Source organism: Sturnira hondurensis, unplaced genomic scaffold (genome assembly GCF_014824575.4).
Source record: "Sturnira hondurensis isolate 20B ecotype Veracruz unplaced genomic scaffold, ASM1482457v3 Scaffold0020903, whole genome shotgun sequence".
NCBI classification, from domain to species: Eukaryota; Metazoa; Chordata; class Mammalia; order Chiroptera; family Phyllostomidae; genus Sturnira; species Sturnira hondurensis.
In genome coordinates, this window is record NW_028093534.1 from 2029054 (window position 1) to 2040709 (window position 11656).

Here is an 11656-nt window from a genome sequence, read left to right on the forward strand (position 1 = left end):
TGACCATGAAATTGCTGACATTACCTGGCCTCTTAGGTAACTTGTTCTGGGTGTTGGTGGGTTTTGCTCTCTGTATCTAACTTTGTATTGTTTCACTCATCTAGACTGTCAACCATTGATGAATCTGGTTCCATTTTATCAGATATCAGCTTTGACAAGACTGATGAATCACTGGTAATGAACATTTGATCTCTGAGAATGATTTATATTCCTTCTCCCTCAGGAGTACCCCTGCAGTCCTTTATTATTATGGAATTTCTTTATTGCTATGTTATTAATTAATGTGTTACAGATACTGAGCTAGCATTTTGTAATATGAATCCACACAAACTATAAGAGACCAGCATATATATCTATTTTTAGTTTCTGGAAGTGAGATTATAGAATTCAGGATTTTGCACAAGGTTAAATTTGTAATGGATCTGTGAGCTGCGTGTACTAATTTATTATATCTTGACTTATTAAAACCCCAGCTAGCAATAAAAAATTAGCAAAATTCTATTCACACAGGGCTTATTTGTTGCTCTTGGGGAGAATTGACTTGTACCTTATTTCTGAATTAGTTTGGTTCTTGAGGGAAATTTAGTCGTATTTCATAATAAGAAGGAAAACCAGTGCTCTGGATCTTCATCGAGAAGACCCATGAAAGCCTCCAGGTTCTGTGTAGGCTCTGATCCACAGTGGCTAGCGTATCTAAACTCTAACACCCTGCTCTTGGGGGGCAGCACCCTTCTCTTAACTTCTGGTCGTGTTTTTGCATGAAAAGTCATCTGATATTTCAATCTTTGATGTTCAGGAGACAGGTAGTTTATTGGTTTTCCTGGCTGAAAGCTAGCAAACAAAACAATAAATCAGAAGGTTATTGGAGGCTGGTTTTCTGATGATAGCAAAACAAGTGACAGCTTCTTGTTACATGGGCTAAGACTTTTCTGTCCAAGTGCAGTGTTTGGCTAGATCTGGGATATATACTAAAACTACAACATATTTTAGCTGATTTTGGAGGTAGACCAAAATGATAGCTGTTGTAACTGAAGCCGAACCAAATAACCAGTAGCTAAATTATTTGACCATCCATTGGAGAAGTTAAATTCATTTAGCTAAGCTACAATTTGCTATAGACAATGTTCTGGATTTTGTGTTCTCAGGAATTATCAGAAGTAAGAAAATCACAGGAGGGACTAAAAGTGAATGTAAAAGGTTAAAATAAGTGAAGGGAAGTTAGACCACAGGAAAAGACAGATAACTCTTCAGTGGTGAATGTTTTCAGGACCCAAGGAAGAGAGATGATTGAGAGAAGTGAAACCTAAATGGGAACTTTGTAAGTGGCTCTATTGTACAAGACATCTGATTAGACGGTAGGAGTCCCTTAAGAGCAAGAATCACATCTGACATGATCAGTACGGTGCCTAACTTTCTGTAAGTTCTAAAACTAATTACAAAAATAATCAGAAACAAAGGACCAGGCCCTGGAACTAATCACGACAGAAGTTGATTCTTTAACCTTTTCTTGCCTCAGTGGTATTGATTCCTGATTCTATTATAATAGCTTCAATTTTGGAAAGAAGACATGTTAACTTGCTACAGCTCTATAGCCATAACACTTGAGACCCCCCTTTCTCTTCTCCCTAAATTGTGAGTTAGGGAGTCTGACTCAAGAGGCTTTTTAACTTTCTCTGTAAATTTACTTGCACAGGGTTTAGGGGAAACCCAACCAAAGAACTAATTAATACAGTGTAATTTCTCAACAGGATTGGGATTCTTCTTTGGTAAAGGCTTTCAAACTAAAGAAGAGAGAAAAGAGGGTATGTATTTTTTAAAAATCAAGTAATAATAAAAGACTTTTCTCTGAAAATTCTGCCATGAGACTGCATTCCTGACACATTGCTCTAGCCATTGTTGAATATGTTCCAAATGAATTCATGCTGGGAATGGTGTTGGTGTTCCTTGAGGTAGTAACTCAGGACAGAGTCCTGTCCCATTTTACTATTCCGAGCTGCTCTCGCTTCATTCATTGTGTGGAAAGGATATACTTGTTTGTTCTGAGTTGTCATATGGATTTTTATGCAGGACTTTTGTGCTTTAATATAAACTTCAGATGAAATGTGTGTATAATGGGATATTCAGAGAGCTCTCTGTGTGTTTGTTTAGCGTACCGAATATGTCTCGAAGACGTGATGTCCTTGGATAGGATTACAGCTCTACTTTTTCTGGTGCTGTTATCTAAATTTTTCCAAAGCTTGCTGGATTCTTCAAGGGCACTAAAGGCATTTTGTGTTGCTACCACTTATGCTTCACGTGGAAATAGACAGTGAGAGAGAGAGCATGTTTTTTGTTATTCACCATAGCTCTGACACCTGGGATTTGCATCCAAGTTGTCTAATGGGATAAGTGTATCTTCTGTGCTTCAGATCTTCTGCTTGGCACTAAAGTTACTGGTGTTCGCCCCCCCTCTAGCGATCCAGCAGCCGACAGTTCATTGATGGTCCTCCTGGACCCATAAAGAAAACGAGATCCATTGGCTCCACAGCCGACCAGGTAAGAAGAGTCAGGCCAAGAAAATTGTGGTCTTGAGCACATCAAAGATTAGGGGCCCCGAGCATTAAAAATTCTGAGTCAGCATTCATTACACTTTTTCTTTTGAGAGAGGTGTTGGTGAATTTTTTATGTAATAGGATCCTTATCATCCATATGAGTGGAATTGGTCTGATTAAGTAAACAACCATCAGTTTTATGCTTGATTCTTAGATGCTTGTGTGTGTGTGTGTGTTGTGTGTGTGTATCCATGTCTAAAATGTGAGATTTCGACTTAATAGTGATTTGGGTGGGACCTTAAGTCCTGACAAAGGAATTTTTCATGCACTCCAAAACCCTATAATGGAGGAGAAATTAGATTCAAATCTTCATCTTTCCCTCATTACAACTTTTGTTTCAGGGGAATGAATCCATAGTTGCAAAAACCACAGTGACTGTTCCCAATGATGGCGGGCCCATCGAAGCTACGTCCACCATTGAAACGGTGCCGTGCTGGACAAGAAGCCGAGGGAAAACAGGTCCGCTGGGTTTGTGGCTGAGTTGCCTGTGTAGACAGCTGGTGAAATTTGGGAGAATCTGTTTCTTAGAACCTTCCAGAGGCAGGAGTTGGATGTTTTGGGTAGTTTTTTAACTGCTGCTTACAGAAGGCCAGAGCCCTGTGTCAGGTCCCACCGGGGGTGCCAGCCTGGCCCATGCCTCCAGTGCATGCCTTGTTATTCTTGGTGCTGCTTTTTTTAATACAGAGGCATTTCTGTCCACTTCTGGTTATGGTTATAGATTACTGCTTATCTACCAGTGATATTAAAATTGGCTTTAAGCCCTGGCTGGTGTAGCTTAGTGGATTGAGTGTGGGTTCGATTCCCAGTCAGGGCACATGCCTGGGTTGCAGGCCAGTTCCCGGCAGGGGACCCCGGAGAGGCAACCATACATTGATATTTCTCTCCTTCTGTCCTCCTCTTCCCCTCTAAAGATAAATACATAAAATCTTTTTTTTAAAATTGGCTTTAAAACTCAGAAGGAACAAAATACTTAAGATTTAAGGTTCAGGTTGCTTGTCTTATAGGTACTTTACAGCCCTGGAACAGCGACTCCACCTTGAGCAGCAGGCGGCAGGAGCCACACTCTGAGATGGACGGCCCCAGCACGCCGCAGAGTAATGGAGGGACGCGCCTGCATGACTTCGTCTCCAAGACGGTAAACCTGGGGTTGCTCCTTCACCTTTGAGCACCTTTAACTTTTTAATTGTGAAAATAATATACCCCAGGAACAAATTTAAATAGCTTAGCGTTACAGAGTTAAATGTTGGAATTTCCTTCCCTCTGCCAATCCCACTCTCCAGGGGTCACTACTAAATTACAGAATGTGTGTAGCTTTCCATTCGTGAGTAATAATACATTCAAAGAAAGCAACTTTTCGGAAGGAGTTGTTTTTACTTTTAAGGATAAATATTTGTGTTTTATGCTTAAGTAATAGGATATTTTAACTTCTCCCATTTGGTTTCCTCATAAAAACCCGAGCAGACTGACAGACTCGGAGGAATTAACTAACCTGATGGAGCCACATGGCAGTGAGTGGCATAGTTAAGAGGGAGGTTTCTCTGACCCCTTGTAAACGAGTTCTTTCCACCACTGTACACTATTCCCTTCCAGCTGGGTGGCCTTATGCAAGTTACTTGGCCTCTTTTTGCTTCTGTTTCCTTAAACAAAACAAAACCTATTTTATAGGATTATTGTGAGAATTACATAAGCAGATGTATATAAAAGGATTAGAAAGTTGTTCAGCACATGCTAAGCACTTAGTAAATGTTGGTTGATGATGTTGATAATTTTGTAATTCATACCACTCTATTCCTTCCACCCTGTTTCATCCTTAGGTTATTAAACCTGAATCTTGTGTTCCATGTGGAAAGCGGATAAAATTTGGCAAGCTGTCTCTGAAGTGTCGAGACTGTCGTGTGGTCTCTCATCCAGAATGTCGGGACCGCTGTCCCCTTCCCTGCATTCCTACCCTGGTAGGAACACCTGTTAAGATTGGAGAGGTACGACCTATGGGAAGCATCCTTGTGTTAGGGCTTCTTAGCTTTTCTTTTTTTTTTTTAGAGTTTATTTATTTATTTATCTTTAGAAGGGAAGGAGAGAGGGAGAGAAACATCTATGTATGGTTACCTTTCGTGCATCCTCTGATGGGAACTGGCCTCTAGGGAACCAGCCTGCAACCTAGGCATGTGCCCTGACTGGGAATCGAACGGTGATCCTCTGATTCGCAGGCTTGTGCTCAATCCACTGAGCTACACCAGCCAGGGTGGCTTCTTAGTTTTTCTAAAGCTGAATGTCAGTTTTTGTTCTAGAAGTAATGCCATCGAGTATGTTTCCTCCCATGAATAATGAATAGAAATGACAAAATGGTAACTTGCAGACGAGTGCTATTCGTGTTTGTCTCTTTTTTGCAATCTTTCTAGACCAAATTCCTCTTCCATACTCACCCTCTCTCTCCACCCTCTCTTCCCCTTTCTCTCTCCCTCCCTTCTGTCCTCCTCACCCTTCCTTCTTTCCATCCTCTCCTTTCCTCTCTCCCCTTCCTTTTCTCCTCTTCTTTCCTCTTCCCTCCCCTCCCCAGCTTATCCTGTTTCGTAAAATTTGAAACATATACAAAGTAGGGAGATTAGTATAACTAATCCCTGGTTTCTGTCATTCACATTCCACAATTACTAATTCATGTCCAGTCTTGATTTATCAATACTTCCATCTCTTCCTCCTGGCCCTGTCTAGTGAATTATTTTGAATCAAATCCCAGCTGACATAAAATTTTATCTGTGAATGAACATTCTTTTACGTTAGAGGTATTCCATACTAGGCTATTAAGATTAGGTTGCTTATTTCTAAAATTTGATTTAATCCATTGAGAAAGTATTTATTATACAAGCAACATTAGGAAAAATCAAATCAAAGCAAATGACTAAGCTGCTACCCGGCTCCCAGCAAATCAAATACTATTTTTCCCCCTAATCTTAAGAGTTCTTTTTTTTTAATTTTTTACAAGACTTCTGTACTCTGATATAGTACTGTGGAGTTTTCCTCTATAGGTAGGTTGATGTCAAAATTGAGTTGTGTTAATTTTCCTTACTAAGAATAATTTTAAAGGTTTTCTTTTTTTAAAGTAATGAATTAGTTTATATTAAAGGCTATACCTGCAATCTCATTATTGCTTGTTTTTGGATGCCCTTGAGTAGAAGAGAAGCAAGGATGCCATTGTAGCTAGTGGTTTTATTACTTGTTCATGAAGAGTGTGGTATCTCTGACCATAAATCAGTCTGGTGTGGAGGTAGGAAAAATAATTGAGTGTCTGTGTTCTAACGTATGCATTTGGAATGGGAATTAAAAGTAGACCTGAGGTCCTGGCCTGAGTATTAGTCTGGAAGTGGTTCTGCCCACTGGTCTAGGCCTGCTGGTCTAAGTGGTATAAACGATACTTTAAACTTCGCCTTTGCAGGGAATGCTGGCAGATTATGTGTCCCAGACTCCTCCAATGATCCCCTCCATAATCGTCCACTGCGTAAATGAGATTGAGCAGAGAGGGCTGAGTGAGGTAAGTGTACAGTAGAAGAGGGTGAATTTGTTACTCGTCTTAATGCTCAAGAGCTTCTTAACTGAAAGTGCCATCTTGATAATAGACAGGCCTGTATCGGGTCTCAGGCTGTGACCGGACAGTGAAGGAACTGAAAGAGAAGTTTTTCAGAGTGAAAACTGTACCCCTCCTCAGCAAAGTGGATGACATCCATGCTATCTGCAGCCTCCTGAAAGACTTCCTTCGAAACCTCAAAGAACCCCTTCTGACCTTTCGGCTAAACCGGACCTTTATGGAAGCAGCAGGTAAGGGCGTATCTTAATGCCTGAGTGTGAGTCCCACAAGGGGCAGGAAGTTTTGGCTCTTTTGTTTGCAGTTTTATCCCCACCTCCTAAAGTTCCTGAAACCTAGCAGATACTCAGATACTTTGGTAAATAACTAGACCCATATTGCCCATGCCTGTCCTCTCCACGTCTAAACTGTATAGGGCTCTAACAGGTTCTTGTTGTTGTTGCGTGGTCAAGTTTTAGGTTGTCATTTTGAACTTGAGCCATCTTTGGTTCCTTTTCCTCACACCCCACGTTTAATCCATTGGTAAATCTTGTCCACAAGGTCTTGTAAAATAGAGCTGAAATTTTAAATTTGTCACTCCTTCTACTACTGCCACTTTTAACATCTCTTGCTCTGGAGTGATGTAAGAGCCTCCTGATTTTTCTGTTTCTACTCTTGCTCTCTATGGAATGATCCTTGTACAGAAGCAAGAGTGGTCCTTCTAAAATTTAAATAATATGGCCCTGGCTGTTATGATTCAGTGGATTGAGCACCAGCCTGTGAATCAAAGGGTCACCAGTTTGATTCCCAGTCAGGGCACATGCCTGGGTTGCAGGCCAGGTCCCCAGTGCAGGGCATGCAAGAAGCAACCGCACATTGATGTTTCTCTCCCTCTCTCCCTTCCCCTCTGTCTAAAAATAAATAAATAATTTTTAAAATGTAAATTATATGATGTCCGTTCTGTCCTCAGCATCTTCCAATGACTTCCCTTCATTGGCAGAATAAAACCCACAGTCCTTAGCATCCTTAGCGTGGCTCAGAGGCCCTGCATGATTTGGCTCCTGGCTATGTCTCCAACATCATTTCCTTTAATATCCTTCTCTTTTTCCTTTCCAGTTACATTAGTTGTCCCAGCCTGAGATGATATTTGCATGATTTGCTTCTTTATTTCTTTCAGGTTTCTTTTCTTTCTGTGTAATTTTTAGTCAGATACCTAAAAAGAAAGCAAATATTTTTCCTGACCACCTTGTCTAAAATACATCTGCTTGTATAATTCTCAACAATAATCCTCCAGGGTGGAAGGAATAGAGTGGTATGAATTACAAAATTATCAACATCATCAACCAACATTTACGAAGTGCTTAGCATGTGCTGAACAACTTTCTAATCCTTTTATATAAATCTGCTTGTGTAATTCTCACAATAATCCTATAAAATAGGTTTTGTTTTGTTTAAGGAAACAGAAGAAATATTTTTCCTGACCACCTTGTCTAAAATAACAGCTTTTTAGCTTCTGGCCTGCCTTTTATTACATGTGCTGCTACCTGGTAGATATTTGCTTTCTGACTAACTCCTCCAATAGTAACTGGTACACGGTGGGCCTATAAACACATTTTATGAACAAATACCTTCTTGATAACTGCAGGCAGCGCAGCTGTACTTCTGCCTTCCTGACGCATAGGTTGCTGGCTGCTTTCCCTAACTGCAGGAGCTGCTTTTTAAAAGTTCTGATTTCTAATATTGAACTGTTGGTCAGTATCCTGCTTGTTAATGAAACTAGAGTCTGATGTAGTCATGAACCTAATCAGAAGTTCCAGAAGCTTACTGTATAGATGAGACTTTGTGGTCGATAACTTGGAAGCCTGCTGTCAAGGGAAAGAAGTCTTAGGCCTCTTGGTGCTTTCTTTTCATTCACAGAAGTCACAGACGAAGACAACAGCATAGCTGCCATGTACCAGGCTGTTGGTGAGCTGCCCCAGGCCAACAGAGATACATTAGCTTTCCTCATGATCCATTTGCAGAGGTGAGCACAGCAGAGAGCTGTTTCTGGAGGTTGTGATTTTCCAAGGGAAGGTAATGTGCTCTGTGTGTTAGGGAGGTGAATCGTTTTCTTGTAGAACTTGTGTTTTGGTCTGTGTTTAAGTGGAGGAGCAAGTCTGCTAATTTAGTGCTCTTTTGCTTAGAGTGGCTCAGAGCCCAAACACTAAAATGGATGTTGCCAATCTGGCTAAAGTCTTTGGCCCTACAATAGTTGCCCACGCTGTGCCCAATCCAGATCCAGTGACAATGTTACAGGACATCAAGCGTCAACCCAAGGTAGGCAAGCATATATATGTGTGTGTGTATGGACATGTGTGACAACATGATAAGAGACGGGTGAGAAGTGAGCCCTGAAGTTTGGAAGTTTGCTGACATGTTCGGTGACTTTTAGGTGGTTGAACGCTTGCTTTCACTGCCCCTGGAATACTGGAGTCAGTTCATGATGGTGGAGCAAGAGAACATTGACCCCATGCATGTCATTGAAAATGCAAATGCCTTCTCAACACCACAGACACCAGATATTAAAGGTAAGTAAGGCCTGGGTTGCGCTTTTTAAAGGACCCGACTCCCTCTCCACTTTTGGTCACATGCTCTCGCCTGGCCTTTGCTAGAGTTGTTTGAAATTCATATTCTTCAATAAAAATTTATTTTGAGAATTCTAACAGTAAAAGGAAAATTTGTACAGTTCTACTTTCCTGATTTATTTTTCACTTTTTTATGTTATTCTTTACCCATATGGAATTTTTTAAAAACACACACTTACATTAATTTATATATTTATTATTATTACCAGGTTTCTTGATATGTTTTACCAACCTGATTTCTTAAAAGCTTTTCCAGTTTATATTGCCACCAAAAATGTATGAGGCTGGTTTCAGTTCAGCATCACAGGTGTTGGAGATCTGTTCGTTCTTTCATTATAAGGGAGCATATTACTTTATCTAGTATAGGCAAAAAATCGAATGGTCAAATGTTAGGTTCATGAAGTTTAGAGTTTGAGAACGTCCTAAATCAGGAAGTGAATGTCAGCTGTTCACTGAGCAGTTGCCCGCATGGTTCAGAAGACACACTGGCGTCCTACACACGGTGACAAAGGTGATCCCCGAGACGGCGCTAGGTCTCCAGCCTTAGCTCTTAAGTGCTTCACGGGGATTCCAGCGCAAAACTAGCCACTTACAAGGGTGCTTTCTTTCTTCCCCTCCTGTAAAAATATGTCTTACCTTTGACTGAAGTGAGTTTGCTGGGGCCCGTGACAACTCCTGAGCATCAGCTTCTCAAGACTCCTTCATCCAGCTCCCTGTCGCAGAGGGTCCGCTCCACGCTCACCAGGAACACTCCCAGGTATGCAGAATTGGCCTGCTTGGGAAAGTAAAAAATTACTGCTCCCTTACGTTTCTTTTCCATCATACTGAAGCTAATAGAAAGAAAGATTGAGTTAGATCTTACCTGGCCATCAGACTTTAAGAGGGAACTTTGAGCTGTGAGCTTCCCCCTTTTAAAAGCATCCAAAGGTCTTTACTGTTTCTCCTCTCATCTCAGGTGACAGAGTAGCTTACAGAGTAGTTTTGAGGGGTCTCTACCTGTAGTTGATTACATTGTCGTGTTATCATTGTTCATTTACTATTTTTTTATAGACTACTTTTCTAGTTTATTCTCTTTTTCTTTAGATTTGGGAGCAAAAGCAAGTCTGCCACCAACCTAGGAAGACAGGGCAACTTTTTTGCTTCTCCAATGCTCAAGTGAAGTCACATCTCCTGTTGCTTACAGCGTATACCGACTGCAAGGAAGGGCGCGCCTGTACTCTGCTCCGCAGCCTCCTGTACTGTTACTACTTTTAGCATTCTCCAGGATTTTAATCAAGTTTAATTGTGCATGGGGGTTTTAAAACTATATATATCTTCCTCTCCTTCTCCTCAAGTAATGTAATATGAACACTTTGTGCTGTCGCTGGGATCTTTTAGATGGGAGATCTTTATAGGAATAGTATGGAATTCACTATGATTTTTGGGGGGTGGGTAGGGGTGGGTCTTGTCCCTTTGACTTAGCTAAATGCTGCTCATGGATTGACCTTTCTCTGGTTTGTTTAGAACCAATTTCCATGAGACAAAGACAGAGGCCCTACTTCTCCAGAAAGATGGGCTTGTCTCAGGGTGGAAGTTGGGAGGGCAGGGTAAAGAAAGATTTGGACATAGGCTATAGGATGGCTCTTTCTGAGAACTTGGAAGTTCTCCTTCTCTCATGATGAACTGGAGCTGTAATATGGAGCCTTCATAAAAATGGGGTAAGGTGAGGACAGAACTAGTGATGGCTGTAAGCTTAGCTCTAATTTACATTGATTGGGTTTACTAGTGTTAAGTGGCACAGCCTTGTAAAAGTGACACTACAATTATATTTATCTCTAATGGGTCTCTGGCTGGACTTTGGGTTTGGTTGGGGTCAAACCCAATTTGTTCACAAGTTGAATTCATTCTAATACACGGCCCCCCCATCAAGTCCCCCGAGTGGTCAGTATGCTGTTTAGCATCCCAACTAACAAGAGTAAGCTATAGGGGAGAGTGTTAAATTTTGTGTGGCAAGAAAGGCCACAGTCATTTTGTCTTTGCACTTTGGATGCTGAAATCTTCCTGTGTAACATAGCCACATCTAGATAAATATGAGTGTTTACTTTTATTAAAGTTATTTTCAATGTCTGTAAAAATGCTTTTTTCTATCTAACGTTTATGACCCATATTGACCCTTATCTGTAAAACGCATATTTAGAATAATATTTGGAAAAAAGTAAATAGTTTTTTCAAAATGATTATGAGATTGGTTTTTCTTCTGAAAGTAACCTTTAAGACATTTTTAGGAAACAATTTTCCCTCCAAGTGTTTTGAGTCTGTTACTGCTATCCCCCCCCCCCCCCCCCCCCGCACCCTGACTTTACTTCCACCAGGAGTGTGTTTCTTTGTTTCTCGTCCATTTTCTTGTTGCCCAGATTGAAGGCCTAGATCTGTCCCTGTGGCTGTTACCCTCTAATTTGAAGAAACTACTTTAAACAAAAACCAAACTTTTGAACAAGTCTTTAGGGACCAGAATGGTGCAGACTTTAAAAAAAAAAAAAGTCCGGCTGGCTGACTGCCTGGAAGGAACATCCTTCACTGCTGGAAGTGACTCTGGAGTGAGCCGGGGTGATTAACTGAGGGCACCTGCACTGGGAACTCTGAAGCTGGTGAACAGAATGTGTCTGAGATTGAACGTAAACACTTGCAGGCTTAATGTGTAACAGTGGAGAGGGGAGGCAACCTACTGGCTTTTTTCCCAGGAGGTGACAGCTCTCACAGCAGGGCCCATCTGCCTCAGCGAATTGACAGAGGATGGTCCCTTCTCCCCTTCCTCCTCTTCACACACACGTGCCTGTTAGGTTTTGTTTTTTTAAACTTTGTCCTAGATGCCATCCCTTTTCTTACATCTCTGTAAGCCTAGTGTT

At 41.1% G+C, this 11656-nt stretch overlaps 1 protein-coding gene across 4 annotated transcripts in view; it reads left to right on the forward strand.

Moving 5' to 3' along the window:
• RACGAP1 (Rac GTPase activating protein 1) overlaps positions 1–10949 on the forward strand; it is a 46376-nt gene extending 35427 nt beyond the window's left edge. For all 4 annotated transcript variants that reach the window (XM_037030874.1, XM_037030872.1, XM_037030875.1 and 1 more), the window contains exons 5-17: positions 105–174; positions 1749–1802; positions 2455–2535; positions 2933–3050; positions 3596–3726; positions 4406–4570; positions 6022–6117; positions 6203–6401; positions 8065–8170; positions 8331–8463; positions 8579–8714; positions 9420–9528; positions 9855–10949. In XM_037030874.1, the coding sequence (XP_036886769.1) occupies positions 105–174; positions 1749–1802; positions 2455–2535; positions 2933–3050; positions 3596–3726; positions 4406–4570; positions 6022–6117; positions 6203–6401; positions 8065–8170; positions 8331–8463; positions 8579–8714; positions 9420–9528; positions 9855–9930 (1474 nt within the window). In that variant the 3' untranslated portion in view covers positions 9931–10949. The remainder of the gene's footprint in view (positions 1–104; positions 175–1748; positions 1803–2454; positions 2536–2932; positions 3051–3595; positions 3727–4405; positions 4571–6021; positions 6118–6202; positions 6402–8064; positions 8171–8330; positions 8464–8578; positions 8715–9419; positions 9529–9854) is intronic.
• The last annotated feature ends 707 nt before the right edge of the window (positions 10950–11656 follow it).